This window comes from Cavia porcellus, unplaced genomic scaffold (assembly GCF_034190915.1).
Source record: "Cavia porcellus strain 051 isolate PalLab524CR breed Dunkin Hartley unplaced genomic scaffold, mCavPor4.1 scaffold_6, whole genome shotgun sequence".
NCBI classification, from domain to species: Eukaryota; Metazoa; Chordata; class Mammalia; order Rodentia; family Caviidae; genus Cavia; species Cavia porcellus.
The window spans coordinates 75,502,946-75,519,698 of NW_026947489.1; the positions used below are offsets into that span (position 1 = coordinate 75,502,946).

A 16,753-nucleotide genomic window follows, 5' to 3' on the forward strand; every position below is an offset into this window, starting at 1 on the left:
AAGACATTAACATATTCTTTGTCCAGGGAGTGTTTTAATAAATAAAAATAATAGATATTTATTTTGTTCTTTTGCTTGTAAATGACAGAAACAAGCATAGGGCCTGAATATGTAAGTCTAAGGAAGGCATCTCTCCCGGGGGATCTAGTCAGTCCTATTTGTGCATGAGTAGGGAAGAAAGTAACATCAAGTAGAAACAAGAGCACGGAAAGAATCCCAAAGGAGGACAGGGGTCCTGGAATGAGTCTCCGTGGCCCTGCAACCTGCTTCATCCCAGATGACACCCTGTCATCCAGTAGGTGTGTGGCCGGTCTGCACAGTGCAGCTTCCATCTCACCCTGTGGAGAGAAAAGACACTTAGTAGGGGCTGCTTGGTAGATTCTTCACACCTCCCTGGGTTCTGGAGAATCTCCCTCCAGAAAAATGCCCAGCACCTTCCTTACTGTCTTCTACTGGGTCCTTCAAATGTTCCTCATGTTTGTTATTTGCGCTCTTCCCCCATTTGGTAAGCATTCACATTTTCAAACCTCTCTCTCTATCTGTCTCTCTCTGTCTCTCTATCTCTGTCTCTCTCAGTCTCTGTCTCTGTCTCTGTTTCTCTCTGTCTCTCTGTCTCTGTCTCTGTCTCTCTGTCTCTGTTTGTCTCTCTATCTCTGGGTCTCTCTCTCTCTCTCTCTCTCTCTCTCTCTCTCTCTCTCTCTGCAGGAAGGCAGTACTGTTTTATAGGGGCTGAGAGTTATTTTTTTAAAATCCCAGATGCAATCACTGATATCCTTCCAAAAGGCTAAGACCTTATAGCTATACAGTTATCCTGTATGGTGTTTTGAATCTTCAGAGCTCCCAAGTCCCTCTGTGTTTACAGTCATCTATCTGTAGAGGCACCCAAGGGTGTTATTTATATCCCTGGTTTGTAAATATATACAGAAATGGTGATTGCACACCTGCGTGACCATTGCTGAGGAACTGAAAGTTTTGAGGGCTCTGCTCCGCTGATGAGCATCATGCCTTTAATAGACATATTGCCGCCTATGGGGAAAGGGTCCCTGCTAGGGCCCCATTGATATTTAAGTGTTCCCATGCTGCAGCTGACTGGGCTAAGAGGAAACACATGATCCAATCTGAATCGATTAGCTCCCCTGCCCCAAGGCCTTGTACTAGGACTGATCCTAGCCATACCCTATGGTTACTTTGCTCAAAAACTTGGGCACCTATGGTTTGTGGGCTGTGGACAGAGGCCCCACCAAAAGGAGCAGAAACCTGCCCTGGAAAGCTTCTGAGTCTCCCACAATGGTTCATCCTAAGACTCAGCTCCGTGGGGTCAGTGAGATTCTCCCCTCTCTCAGAATGAGTTTCCCTTGACAAACTCAAATTCCTTTCTGTTACTGCAACTAAAAGAGTTTGATTTACTATGATATCTGAGAATGATCTGCACCTAGGTTTGCAAGCTCTGAATGCAAAGCTCACCCACATTTGTCTAGACTGCTACAAGTGAGTGCCCGGGACTCCTTGCCCACTCCCATTTCTCTAGCATGTCTTGCTTCCTGGAGATCTGCCGACTGATTTGGTCCCAAAGCATTGCCCTCACCAGTTCCTCATCCCCCCTGATGCAGACACAATGATCTTTGCACAGCTGATGGATGAGAGAAGATTGGGGTTCAGTAAATCTAAAAGAGAGGAAAAGAACACCCATGAGAACACAGAGGATGTCACCAAAACTCTGCCTCCAGTCCTTCTTGCAGAGGACCTGTCACTGCGGCCTGGCTCAGCATGTTCTGGGTCAGAAAAGCCTCCCACCCACACGCAGTGAGAAAACCTACAGTGGCTGCTGGCTATAAAGGGTGAGGAGCAGCAAGTGGGGAAGAAGGACTAAGACTGGGGCCTGTCCATGCTTTTCTTCCTAGCCAAGGAAGAGGGCTGTTCGCCCAAAGTTTGCAGGGTTGCTAGGAAAAGGAAATGCCAAAGAAAGTAGCCCAGAGGCCAAGATAAAGTCCTGCGTTGGAGGAATCTTTTCAGGCCAAAAGTCCCTCTGGACTTAGCCAGAGTGGACGGGAAGAGATAAAGAACAGAGTCATGGGCCCTGTCTTGGATCAGCTCTGAAGTGAGGGGATAAGACTTTGGTCCAATTATTAGCCTAAGTACTACTGAGCTGTTAAGAGCTTTCAAGGTCCCAAATGGCATTCAGTACCACATCTCAATTTATTCATTTATAAAGTAAAGGTGGCAAACAGTTTATGTTACATCACAGAAACTGTGATGAAATGAGCTCTTATTATCAAGATATATAATGTGTTGTCCATCAACTGGCCGCTGTGGCTAGTTTACTACTCCTGGCTGCTCAGAGCCCTTTTTGACCCTTAGTCTCAAGGTATCTGCAGAACTTCCTGTCTGTTGGGCATGGGGCCACTGGACTAGCCCCTACTCAGTAAAGGAGCCCCCTGATTCTCTGGTGTCCCTCTGCACACGGCCTGGGTTGTGGGTAGGAAGAGGGGTCTATGAGTAGACCTTGTCTCCTCTCTCACTTCTTCCACCCTGGGGCCCTGACCAGACCTTGGCAGTCCACGTGGCAATAGTTTTCCGAGTGACTCTGGTAATCATTGCACCAGTAGTGACTGTTGATCTGGAAGATTCCGTAGTCAAAGCTGCCATCTGCATTTTCATTTACCTTTGATATGTTGAAGTTGCTTTCCACAAAAGCCAGGCACAACCCTTAGAACAGGAAGAGGAGGGTCAGGATTCAGAAAGGACCAAGCTAAGTGAGAAGGGAAATAGCAGAGAAAGGGAAAAAAAGCAGTAAGGAGAAAAGAATATGGCCTGATGGGCTAGACTGGGCTGGAGAACTAGAAGCACCCATGGGCATCTCCTCTCATCCTTTGGTCCATCTATCAATACAGGATCCTTCCTTCTATGTTTTCTGTACTTACTGAGAACCTACTGTGTATCAGGAATTATGCAAAGCCCAGCAAGGAACATTCATCTGGTCAAACACAGATGCTGCCTTCAATAGGCCTAAAGTACAAGAATTACAATATGTACCTTAATAAACCACAGTGAAAGATACAAAAAGAAAATGTCATAAGGTAACTGTGCCCAAACTCCATGCAAGAGAGAAATCATCTCTGCCTCTCAGGAAGGGGAAACCTTTGTACTACTATCCCACTGCCCGGAATGTTCTTCCCCCAGACATTTGGATGGCTGGGTATCTCCTGTCATGCAGTGCTGTTTAACATGGCTTCTCCTAGAATACAATTCCCTCTGCTTTATTATTTTTCAAGCATTTATCAGCACCAGCAGTACTGCATGTGTGCATGTGTGTGTGGGGGGGGGGAGGGTATTTATTGTTGCTCTTTTACCCCAGGATGTGGACACTATGAAAGAAGGGATGTTATCTATAGAACTAAACAGTTCTTGGTACATAGCAAGTGTTCAATTAATAACCGTCCAGTGAATAGGAGTGTCAGGAAGGATGTGTAGGGTGTGTGCTTTTTGAATTTGGCTTGGAAAGATGACAGGAAAACAGGAAGGTGGCTGCTAGGCATGAAGAGCAGAGGAGAAACAGGGAAGGTGGCAGAGAAGTGGCACTCACAGTCACTCAGGGAGTACCCCTCAAACCCATCCAGCTGCTCCTCGTGCAGAACCTTGGCCAAGTCGCAGCGTCTAACAATGAAGGCTTGGTTTACGACAAGCAGGCAGCTGGCCAAGGAAATGAGCAGCGCCCTGGCCATCCTCAGAAGCAATAAGGGCCCTAGAGGGCCTACTGCTCTCACCTCACAGACTTCTGCTGGTCTTCTGGGAGAACCTGGCGGTTTGGAAAGGGGAGACAAATACTTTTCTGCACTGAACTCATTGCTTGCCACCGATTTTTAATCTCCTTCCTCTTTATTTGCTGTTTTAGAAAGTTTTATCACAGAAAAGCTTATACATTTATCAAAGGAAAATAAACCTTTTCACATGTACCCATTTTTCAGTTTTAATAGTTAAAAACCAAGGCCAATCCTCAGACTCTCTTGTAACGGACATCAGCTGAGAGGGGCATTGGGTTATGGTAGAGCATGAGGTTGGCAAAAGAGACTGATAGAAAATTTGCTTCGCCAACATTTCTAAGTGCAATTTACACATGTGCTCCCAGAATGAGGGCTAGGGCACTGACCCCCATCTCAACACCTCCAGACACAAAACATGCAACTTCCCCCGAGGACCTACCCTGCCTCCTGAAATTCCTGATGGGCTGATTATTGGGGGTCCTACTGTTTTGCTTTTACTTAAAAGTGTGTATGAGAAAGCAGGGAGAGTGGTTTGGGCTAGGGATACCTCTATGGACCCTCTAGTCAAGGATGCATACTCGGGCTCTAATCCTGAAGAAACAAAGCTAAACTGGAGGGGAAATCTGCCAGCTAACTGTCCTTTGTGCTTCAAAGTGGCAGATACAGTGAAAACAAAAACTAGGCTTATTTTTGTCGTGGAGGTGTCTGTCTTTCCCCTTAAGCCAGGGGTGTTTCTGAGGGCCGAGGCCTAGATTCTTCCATCCTGCCCCTGGGATGCCTGGCTGTAGCATGACAAGATGGCCTCTTTGGTGGCCTTACTTGCAGTCTGGGCTCTTCTGTCTTCTCACTCCACATCAGCCTGAGCTTGGGGACATTCTTTTGTGCTCTCACTGCCATCCACCCTAGAGTTGCCAGATTTAGCAAATAAAATTACTAATTTAGAATTTCAGGCAACAACTAGTGACTATGTAGTGTGCGTGTTTCTCGTTACCCCTCTATCTCTTGGCCTCAGCACGTTCCCTCAGAGTTGATGTCTCAGAGCCTCAGGAGGCCAGAAGCGCCAACTCTGCCTATTTAAGACCTTCTGGGGATCCTCTTGGGAAAGACAGTGGTGCTACTGCCTGAATTCTATCCCCAGGGTCCTCTGAAGCTTACCTTTCTGTCATCCCTCTTTGGCCCCAAATCCCAGGCAGCCCAGGACTTTTTATGAAGATCTGTAGAACAAAGCAGTTTCAAGCAGGAACCTTCCCCTCCCCACCACTCACTCCAGTTGTGCCCAACTAAGAAAGACGGCTGCAGTGCTGGGCTACCTTAGTCTTCTGGAACCCCGGCTTTGTGACATCACTTAAAACACTGGTTTGAAACACGAAGACTGACCAAGCTTCAGGGGCAAACGGATTTGGGAGATGAGATGACAAGTATAAGGGAGATCACTTGAAAGGACAGGGCTCAGGCTGCCAACATCCCTCTTTCTGGGAATAGACCACCTCTGGAGAGCTTCGGCTCTCACCAAAATTTGGCTGCTGGTCACGGGATCCTGCCCTGAGGCAACAGGGGTGTTTGTGCCCCAGAGCTGGAGTTTGAGTTGGATCTCTGTGGGGAGCACGGCCTCTCACAGGAAGCCCTTAGGTGTAGGCCAGAGCCGGCAGTTTAAACCTGTGTGGATACAGCTCATGGGGGAGGTGAGGCCTCCATGAAGAGAAAGCAGAGTCTGTGCCTGAGTCCAGCCCCAAAATCTAACTTTCCAAGACCCAAATGTAACCTTCTCTCCCTGCCATTTGAAACTCAATAAATGTCACTCCTTGCATGGACAAGTTTGGACTTGGTTTCTATCACTTGCCACCAAATGGAATCTACCCATTGTAGTTATTACCAGATTAACTTTCTTAGAAATGGTGACCTCAAAGCACAAATCCTGACCTAACTGCAGGCATGTTGTTCAATACAGCTGAGGCCATTCTGTTCTCTGCCACTGAACTCAGCCAAACCATATGATTTGTCATCAAACTTACTTCTGTAAATGTGTTAAAAAAAAAAAAAAAAAACTTTGCTACACACAGCTGAGCTCACCATTAAGATACTCATTGTTCTGTGGCCTCTTCTCCACTTATCTTAGTTTTTTGTAACTCTCACTTGCCGCCTTATAAAAAATATATACTTTCTGTAATCACTGCCTCGGACTTTTGAGACTATTCCTTTGAGGTTCTCCGGCATTAAATAAAATTTTGCTGCCACTCCTGAGCTCCTGGCTACTGTTGACTCACTTTCCCACAACAGGTCCCGGTGCATTGAGCTGGGAAACAAGAAGGCAGCAGTAGCCCTGCACAGCACTCGCTGTGGGTTCATGGAGGCAGGTCTCCCCCTGCTGGGCACCCCAGCAACATTCCAACAGGAGGTTCACCCCTCTTAAGTTGAGAGGTCCCCTCCATTGCCTCTGGGACACCAACTGGGTAGGACACCCTACCTCCATAGTTGGCTCTAAAGGTGATTGAAACAAAACTGTCAGGACTTCTGAATCAAGGTAAGGAAGGTAAGAAGAGCTTTCCATTAGTCAGAAGATCACTCACGGGTCAGTTCCTGTTTTATAGGTGAAGGGTGGAATGTTTTAACCTTTAAAGGAATGTGTGACACTCTGATGATGTCTTGTGTAAAATTTAGTACTTCTAAGATATTGGAAACCAATTAGTCCATTGCCTAATCACTTCAAAGGTTTCCCAGCCATCCTCCTTCACTCCCAAAAGAGAAGGTTCTAGCCACAAAGGATCCCTGTCCATTCCCTGAAGAAATAATTAAGCTTCCAAAATCCCATTTAGCTTCCCATCCCCACTTTCCCCAAGATACAGTCAGGTGTACTCAATGGCTATACTTGGTCAGTGTGGGACTAGGAGAGAATTTGTCCTAGTGTGGTCCTGGGTAATTCCTTTGTCTTTAGTTAATTATTCCAAGAGCTGAACTCCTCTGGCATGCAGGTTCCCTTAAGCCCAGAGTCAGGTCGATGAAGGATATGTAGGGCAGACACTGATTATAGCAGCTGTGTCTTCACATTCCTGTACTGAATAAAGGGAGGAGGATCTCAAGTGAGAGCCTTAGAGTACCTCTCGGGCACTCCAGGTAAGTTTAGAGGGGTGATGAAGACCTCACTATTAATTTTGTCCCAATCTGAAGGCCTAGTTTTCCCAGGCTGTACAATGTTCTGTGAGATAGTTTTTAGATGTAAAAATTTTTCTGCTCTAAACCTATCATCTCTCAGGCCTTCAAATGAACACTGACTTTCAGAAGCACTGCCAATGTGATTCTTATGTGTATTCTATGTTGACAACTCTCAGTTTTGTGAGGCAGGGAGGCAGGAAGTTCATCATATCATCATTGGCAACATCTGCCAGTGATGTCTCTGGTGGTGATTCTTAATCATACTCTCAACACCAGAAATGGGGCTTCCTTGATTTCAAGAGAAGCAAAATTTTGAGAAACCAGATATTACTTTCAGCAGACATTTTTCCCACTGTAATGCTAGCAGACTGTGTTCAAGTGTAAACAAAATTAGTGCAGCTGCGTTAAGCATTATCAGGATAAAGATCCATGAGTCGGCCTCAACTTGCATGTTTGGCAGAGAATCCTTCATCTCTTAATGTTGCTCTTCTGCTCTGTCAGATTTGAGATACGCTAGAGTATACTAATGTCAAATTTACTAGAAATCAGAACCATAAACCACATACACATATACATGCATGCACAGGTATGTATATAGAAAGGTGAGACAGAGACTCAGAAAGATTCATTTTAAGAAATTAGCTCTTTTGACTGTGGGAACTGGCTAGTCTGAAATGTGCAAGCAACGTCAGTAGGTTGGATCCCCCAGGAAGTGTTGAAGTCGTAATCCTTTCTTTTTTAGGAGACTGCAGTTTGTTTTCTTAAGGCTTTCAAGTGACTGCATAAGGCCCATCACATAGAGAATAGTATCTGTTTTACTCAAAGTTTACTGTTTTAAATGCTAATCACATTATAAAACACTGGTTTTTTTTTTTTTTTTGACTAAACAAAGCAAGTACCAGGGCCTAGTCATGTTGACAAATCAAATTAACCATCACACAGGATAGTGATATTGGAGGAAGAACTCAAATGAGGGCTTAAGGGTGAAAATAATTCTTTTAGTTTCTCCTCCTAGTTCCAAGATTGCCTTCATTTCTGTTTTTCCCATACCAATATAAGACTTTGTCACATGGAACAAAGCACAAATGTGTTTAGACCTACTCATCTGAACTAGCAAAATGAGTAGTATATCTGAGGTACCATAATATTTTCCATGTTTGAAAAATTATATCTATGAAATCTGTAAAACTGTCAAACTTAAGAGTTAAATAGTTAATGCTAATGAGTTTTTCTGGGAGGAAGTGATATTAGTAGTTACTCTGATTTGATGGAGTTTTGCTGTCTTTAAAAGTACAGGATCACATGTCTTAGCCTGAAGGACAGCGACAAATATCCATAAAATATCGGCTAAAGATAACCATCAAGTCAGGTGCTAGCCTTGATGTAGTTTTGAAGGCAGATGTGGATTTTCCTATATCGATTCCAGTTTGGTGGGAAGTCAGCTACAAACCATGATAAAGGCCCCCGAGTGCAACTGAGTAAGTATAAGATGCCTGCAGTGGCAAGTCAGACCTGGTGTGGGGAGACCTGGGAAGGTGTCGCTGATCCAGTCAGATGCCTGAAGGACAAGTGGACAAGGGCAAGTGAGGCAGAAAAGAGAGAAGGATACAGTGTTATCATGAAAGGCTTTATGTCCAGCATTGCTGGAGAAGGCGATGTGAGATTCACTAAGTGACCAGATGAGGCTGTTAGCCTGGAAAGGATAATGAAATACTATTTATGCCCTTAAAAGTAATTTTGCTTTTGTCTTAAGAGCATGAGAATCTGCCAAAATATTTAACCAGGAGAGAGCAATGACCAGATTTTTACCTTAAATTGTTTATAATAGGAAAGAAAACTGTTGGATGTGGAAGGTGTTGAAAGGCACAAGTAGGGAGATTTAAAGTTTGATTCAATAGTTCAAGTGAGATAAATGGTCAGCCAGTGTTTGGGAAGAAGAGTGAATAAATTAGGAAAAACTAAAGTTCAGAATGTTAGGGACTTGTTAGATTGGACTTGCTAGTGGATGGTGAAAGAAATAAATGAAGGAAATAAAACTTTCAGATTTTGATTTAAGCCTGGATTCCTTTCACCAAATATAATTGCAGAAGGAGGGGTTGGAACAGAAAGAGGCTGAGGTCATGAGTTTCACTTGAGACCCATGGTGCTTACAAAGTCCACTCTACATTTGAAGGAAGGTAATCACTGAACCTTCCAGTGCAGAGTTCTGTAAGTTGAAAGACGCCTACATTCGAGTTTTAAGTGAGACCAGAAGCACCCAAGTAAGAGAGGTTTACTTGAGAAATATAACATTATAACAAGATGGTGTTTAGACAGATACTTGAAGAACATCAATATGCTTTTCATCTATGAAACTGATAGAGAAAGAAGTCATTACAATCATTGAGGGTGACCAGCCCAGCAGGTAAGAGAAAGACCAATATAGTTTTTTTCTCAGAAGTAAGCAGTAAGAGTGTTTAGGAAGAGATGGAATATTGGAATATGTTGAAGAGAAGAGAAGAAAATAAATCATATCTGACGCTGAAGATTCAAATTATACTATTTGTGGTACAGAGATTATAATTATTCTAGTGAGGATGAATAACGAATTTGGTTGGGCACTTCACAGGTCATTATGGCAGAAAAATGTTCATTTTTATTTGGACCTAAGAACTCTATTATGTTCTTTTAAGGACACTGGAGATGGGTAATAATGGGAAGAAACCAAACCATCCTCTCAGTGTTCCTACTGTTGGGCTAGCCCTTTCATCAGAGCACCAGCATACATTGTATGCCTTCTTCCTTACCGTGTATCTTACCACCATCCTAGGGAACTTCCTCATCATCATTCTTACTCAGCTGGACTCCCATCTCCACATGGCCATGTATTCTTTCCTCAGCCATTTGTCCTTCTCTGACCTCTGCTTTTCATCTGTGACAGTTTCCAAACTGTTGCAAATCGTGAAGAGCCCAGTTCCATCTATTCCATCTGCCGACTCAAATGCACTTCTTCCTATTTTTTGGAGATCTGGAGAGCTTCCTGCTTGTGGCCATGGCCTATGACCACTATGTGGCCATCTGTTTTCCCCTGCACTACACCAGGATCATGAGCCCAAAGCTGTGTGTGTGCCTACTGATGCTGTCCTGGGTGCCGACCATGTTCCATGCCCTGTTGCACGCCCTGCTCATGACAAGATTGTCCTCCTGAAAGGACAATGTGATCCCCTACTTCTTCTGTGATATATCGGCACTGCTAAAGCTGGCTGCTCTGGTACTGGTATTAATGAGTTAATATTTCTCATGGGAGGGGTGGTTATTGTCATCCCATTCCTTCTCAGCATCCCATCCTCTGCCCAGATTTTTTCCTCCATTCTTAAAGTCCCTTCTGCTTACGGTATTCACAAGCCTTTCTCCACCTGTAGTTCCCACTTCTCTGTGGTGTCACTGCTCTGTGGGACAATCATTGGCCTTTACTTATGTCTGTCAGCCAATAATTCCCTTGTGAAGGAGACCGTCACAGCTTTGATGTACACAGTGGTGACTCCCATGATGAATCCCTTCATCTACAGCCTGAGGAACAGAGACATGAAGGGAGCCCTGGGAAGAGTTTTTCAAAAGAAGAAAATTTCCTTCTGTCTTTGATGATAACATTTTGGGTCTTTGAATAATCTAATCCAGTAAATATATTGATATTAGGATATTATTTCAGATTTCCCCCATTACCATGGGAGTTCCTAATTTTTGAATATGTAAAGAGTAGAAATTTGACTAAGTAGTTTGCCTGGGGAAGTGGGTCTTGGTGACCTGGCTATGTCTTCCTCTCTGTCTCAGTCAGGTGATCCTAGAAAATTATAACATCGGAGGTGTGGTTTATATGATCTTTATTTCATACATTTTTAATTAAGTTATCCCAGGCTCCTAACATTTTATCAAGCAGACTGCTTTCTTCATTGTATCATTTGGGAATAGAGCTCTGTAATCTAATGCTTAATAAATTCAAACATCTCAACTACTCAGCCCTCTTCTAAATCTCCTACATATGCCCTCCTGCAGAAATTTCATACTATTATTATAAATACATTCCTCTGATTTATTTTCATATCTATATATTTTCTGAATTGGTCATTGCTAAATGGGTTTTTCTAATCCTTTTGCTGTAACATTGTATTTTGTGCTTACCTAAGAATTACTTAGGGGTCAGGGATTTAGCTCAGTGGCATAAGTGCCTGCTTGGCAAGTGCAAGGTTGTGAGTTTGATCCCTGGTACCAATAAAAAATTACTTAATATCAGGAGTTTTAATTAATTTTTCTGAGTAAAGAAGCTAGCGACTATTGAAAAATTAAGCTTTAAGGATATAGTTCTTCTGTCTGGTATTTTGGACTTCACAAAGGAACATTATTTCTATATTTTTCCTACCCTCAAGACAGTTCCATGAAAATAGGGAAGATATTTCTAGTGTTTTACAGGCTGAAAACAGAATTCAACAATTTCCCACAGCACACAGCATGTCCATTGTTGAGCATGTATAAGATGGCAGATCATGTGATCCCATAGTTTCTTCTCATCTTCTCCTACTTCAGAAAGAAGGGGAGCAGTTGTTCTGTTTTAAATGCTTAGCATCACCATGCCAGGGACTAGGTTTTCAGCCTTGGTCCACTCATTTCTTAGTTGTTCCCTCTAAGTGCTGACATCCAAACTCACCTCTCTGATTCCCTTACATATTCTGTGACCCCCCCCAACATCTCCATATTTAGCCCAGAACATTCTCTAGGGTTCCCATCTGTTCTCCTTACTACCCAGTGGAAAGCTCCAGTTGAGGTTGTGTATGCAGTTCAGTCACAATGCTTGTAAACCTGAAATATGGAATCTATCCAAATCTTCTCTTGCCCTTTATCCCACATCTTAATGTTTCACATCACTTCCCCACACAGTTTCCTGTGCAACGACTTCTGCCTATGTGTATACATAATTCTGTACTTTGCCTTTTCATTTAATATCATGTTTCCTGAAATACTTTATTATTCTCCATGAGGTTATTAAGATAACACCAAATTTTGTCATAAATAAACAAATCTCAGTGGCATTGAACAATGGAAATATCAGTGTCAAGAAAAGCGTAACATTTAAATTAAATGACTTTCCTCTAGAAGAACCTAATTTGAAAGACTGAAATACAGGTCCTATTTCTGGTAGCAGTTACAAACAGTGACAAGAACTGAGTGAGAAACTTAAAATTTTTCACGAGAATATAAAAGAATACTACAAGAAATATACATATACAATGACTCTGGATAAGTGCATTTTTCTTTTAAAATATTTTAAGAATTGATATAAAAGTTTTGCATTGTTATGAGATACAATGTAATGATTGAACACATGTGTATCTTATGTAATTTTTAAATCAGAATAAATTTACCTGTCTCAAACATTTATCAACTTGCTTGTAGTGAAAACATTCAAAATTATTTCTCTAGATTTTTGGAAATATATAGTACATTGTGGTTATCTCTAAATGTTTCATTTCAACAACTTTTTGAAAATTAATTTTTACCATAAAATAAATCCAATAAAAATGGTACAATTTTATGAAGTTTGAAGCTGTATTTTCACTACTTCAGTTTTCCACAATTCAGTATGATCTCAATCAAATGCCCAGTGGCATTATTTTTGTGGAAACTGACAATCTTTTCTTTTAATCTACCTGGAAGAAAATACAAGCAAAATTTCCAAGAGCTGTTTGAAATAGAGGAACTGTAAGTTGACTGTGCCTGTCAGGTATCAATACTTATTTGAAAAAATCCTTAGTTATTGAAACACTATATATTTACAAGGAGTTGATTTTTAGAAAACATTGATCAAATAAGAAGAATGCTTAAAGTAGTTTTCAGTATGTAGGGATTCATTTTCAATAAAAAAAAGTAAGTGAGAGGAAGGATACATCACTAAAAGAACTGTATTAGGAAACCTGACAAGGAAAATATTAAACTCCTTATATGGAAAAGTATATTTGAAATGACTTTAAAAGGCAACTGTGAATTTAAATCTATAAAAATGCTGTAATATAAAAAGACTATAATGAAAAATTTAGAAGCTGCATAAAAAAGATTGGCCTATTCAATCATACAGATATAAGAAATTTTCCAGGTCAAAAACAAGAAATAAATGTGACAGGGAAGTGACAGATGGTAACATTCTCACAGATTCAAGATTAAAACCCCAAACATAAAAATAATTCTATAATCTAACAAAAGGAAAATAACTGAATCAAAAAATACATGAATAACTTTAATATTAATAAGCTATATAAAAAGATGTTTAGCTTCAATGTTAATAAACACATATCAAACAAAAACAGTGGAAAGAGATCTGGCAATGAGAGAAGACAGGAAAAAGGAGAAGGGAAACAAAAAAGATCAACATGTGATACTTGTATGTGTCAATTTTTCCTGATGAATGTCTTTATCATGTATCCAAACATATATTAATAAAGAAATACAGAAAATGGCCTGGGGCTACTGCCATCCTGTCCGCCCTACCCCTATCTCGTCACAGGGATTCCCACTCCGCACCCCAGGGTATACAGATTCCCACCCCACACCCCAGGGTGTACAGATTCCCACCCCGCACCCCAGGGTGTACAGATTCCCACCCCGCACCCCAGGGTGTACAGATTCCCACCCCACACCCCAGGGTATACAGATTCCCACCCCACACCCCAGGGTGTACAGATTCCCACCCCGCACCCCAGGGTATACAGATTCCCACCCCACACCCCAGGGTGTACAGATTCCCACCCCGCACCCCAGGGTGTACAGATTCCCACCCCGCACCCCAGGGTATACAGATTCCCACCCCACACCCCAGGGTGTACAGATTCCCACCCCGCACCCCAGGGTGTACAGATTCCCACCCCGCACCCCAGGGTGTACAGATTCCCACCCCGCACCCCAGGGTGTACAGATTCCCACCCCGCACCCCAGGGTGTACAGATTCCCACCCCGCACCCCAGGGTGTACGTACAGCCTCCACAGTCGGAAGTCGCTCGGTACCCCACTAACTTCATCCTTGTCCTCGGAGGCTGCCCGGTGTGCAGAGTCAGTGTTCCGGAGGCTGCTTCACTTCCTGGGCATCTTCCTGGCCTCACCTTGTTTCCTTCACCTTGTTTCTGCTGCTTTGCCTGGAGGAAGCCGAGATGTCCCAGCTGTGGTGCGACCTTCACCTGAGAGAACACGCCTGGCTTCCTGCGGGCCAGCGTTCTTCTCTAATGTAAATGTCGTGTACAGTAGTTTTATCTGGCCAAGCTTCAGGACTGTTTTGTGAAGTGAGATGGGTTGGCATTGGCATGTGCCAGCCTAGATCTCGCAGAGGGTGGGAGGCAACACTGCTCTCCAGGTTAACAACTGCTCAAAAGAAACATTGCTTTTATTTTTCCGCAGTCTTCAGTTTGAGAAAGGTGAGAAATACTGTTTTAAATAAATGAGACTCCTACCATTGTTTAAAAAAAAAGAAATACAGTAAGTGATTATTGAATGGCCAGGTAATGATAAAATTTAGAAGTTTTATACGTGATTACGATAATAGCAAGGATGTGGAAATAAGGAACTCCTATTTATGTCTCTGTTATCTTGAGCTACCTTGTTATTTTAAAGAGGATAAAACCAAGCAAGACAAAGTAGAACAAAGCCAATCAAAACAAACCTGTGTAAGTGATGCAGGACTTCAAAACAATGGGAAATCAAGAGAAGTTACCGTAATGCCACCTGCTGTTTTCAAAATAGTTGCAGATACCTTCAGACATAGTGAAAATCAAACAAAACAGGCAAGAATAGAACCAATAAAAACAAAACAATGAATGCAATAAAGGACTTCAAGATCATAGGAATTCCAAAAGGCTACCATAATATATTTTGTTATCTTTGAAATAGCTTCCCATGCTATCAGATACAATAAAATCAAACAAAACAAGAGAACAAAACCCAACCCAACAAGACAATGAAAATGGCACAGGACTTCAAAACAAGACAATAGGGAATCAACAATGGCCACCACCCTCAGAAGGAGATTCCCATAGGTGCTACACTGTGTATTGCCATACTCTGAACAGATGATCAGACCACTAGCTTTAGACCTGCAAAGTCAGTGAAACCCTAAACACTACAAGCATTAAACTGTGAGCACCTCAATAGCCATCATCACAACCTGTGTTTCTCTGGGTCAGCCAGACACTTACAGTGGCAGGGACAGAGGGAGGACTCTTCTTGTTTCCTAGCCAGCACACCAGGAGGGGATGGGTCTGGTGTCCCCCGCAGCATCCCATGCATGGCACTGATTCACAGGAAGGGCTTGCTTCTCAATGACTTCTTGTTCTCTTTCCCCACCATCCACAAATAACACTGATTCACAGGAAAAGCCTGGCATCTGGCTGTCCCCCCAGCAGCCTGCACAAGACACTGATTTGCAAGGACAGCTTGTTTCTTCTTAAACTACCTTTTATATACAAGGAAACTCACCCAATGTAATTGTACAGTTCAAGGAAATTTGAATGTATCCTATAACTCAACCCAAATATCACATAAGTGCATCACTTCTCAACTCACCTTGAATACAGTAATTACTCTCTCTCCTCGTGCCATTAATCTGCTTTCTGTATCTATATTTTCTGTTTTGAAGTTCATGTAAGTGAAATTTTTTCATAGTATTCTTCTGTATCTGGCTTCTTCAGTGTTATAGCTTATATCTGGATGTCACTCCAAAGCCTCAGATAGTCATTTGGAGGTGGGTGCATCTGAGGATGTAATAGTGAGTTAGCCTGGTGACTTGTTTAGCACAGTTCTGGGTGTAAATGAATTTACTGAAGGAGGAAGACCTATTCTGAGTGTGGGTGGTACTAACCAATAAGCTTGTAACCTGCATGGAATAAAAGGGAATAAAGGAAGCTCACCGCTTCCTGCCTGCCATGCCATGAACTGTTTCTCTATCATGCTATGATACCCTGTCTTGGAACCAGCCCACATGGCTTGGGTATTGGGTATTATGTCCCGGGAACAAGAAAATAACTAAGACATTCAGCTTTTTAGTATGCTTTGTAGATTCAGCCATATAATTTTGTGTGTTGGCAGTGTGATTATTTTTAATACCCCAATCTTCCAGGGTATAAATATATCACAACCATTCATTTGCCTTTGATGTATTTTTGGGTTCTATCCAGTTTTTCATCTGTTTGTGACAGTGGGGCATTCAGAGCATCATTAAAATTCTGTTGATGTTTATCTGATTTTTATGATATTGGTATGCTAGTGGTTGATCCATATAAGTTTATCATTGTTGCTCTTGACTGAAATATTACATCAACCAATATTTAGTGACTTTCTTTACCTCTTTTAACAGTTTTAGCTTGAAATCCACTTTGAAATTAGAATAGCTACTCTAGCTCTTTTTTTCTGGATTTAAGTTGCATGGAATATTGTTTTCCATCTTTTGATTTTTAATCTTTGAGTTTCTTTTTGAATTAAATGTATTTCTTGTATATGGTATATTGTTGTATATGGTATATTTTTTAATGTATTTCTTGTATATGGTATATTTTTTAATCCATTCTGCACACTTATGTCTTTTATTGAGGAATGGACATCATTCATTCTGAGAGTTATTACTGCAAGTTATTGGCTTACCTATATCATTGTTTTATTTTCCTATTGCTTATTTCCTTTCTTCTACTTTATGCTTAACTACACAGCCTGCATGCTGTATTCATTCCATTAGATAATTTTTTGGCATTCTTGGTTTCATTGTTCTTTTCTGGGATACCTTTGAGAATTGCTGCAGTGCTAGTTTTGTGATCATATTTGCCTTATAAAATATT

General features: G+C 42.0%; 1 protein-coding gene and 1 pseudogene across 1 annotated transcript; one reads left to right on the forward strand and one right to left on the reverse strand.

Moving 5' to 3' along the window:
* Positions 1 to 107: 107 nt before the first annotated feature.
* Positions 108 to 5,302, reverse strand: Lyzl6 (lysozyme like 6). Its single transcript, XM_003469671.2, has 5 exons — positions 4,917 to 5,302; positions 3,584 to 3,796; positions 2,548 to 2,706; positions 1,586 to 1,664; positions 108 to 338 (listed from the first exon to the last, which is right to left on the reverse strand). The coding sequence occupies exons 2-5, from the start codon at positions 3,720 to 3,722 to the stop codon at positions 269 to 271; spliced, it is 447 nt and encodes a 148-aa protein (XP_003469719.1). The 5' UTR covers positions 3,723 to 3,796; positions 4,917 to 5,302; the 3' UTR covers positions 108 to 268.
* A 4,301-nt stretch (positions 5,303 to 9,603) lies between these two features.
* LOC111756745 (olfactory receptor 1468-like) lies at positions 9,604 to 10,532 on the forward strand (annotated as a pseudogene).
* The last annotated feature ends 6,221 nt before the right edge of the window (positions 10,533 to 16,753 follow it).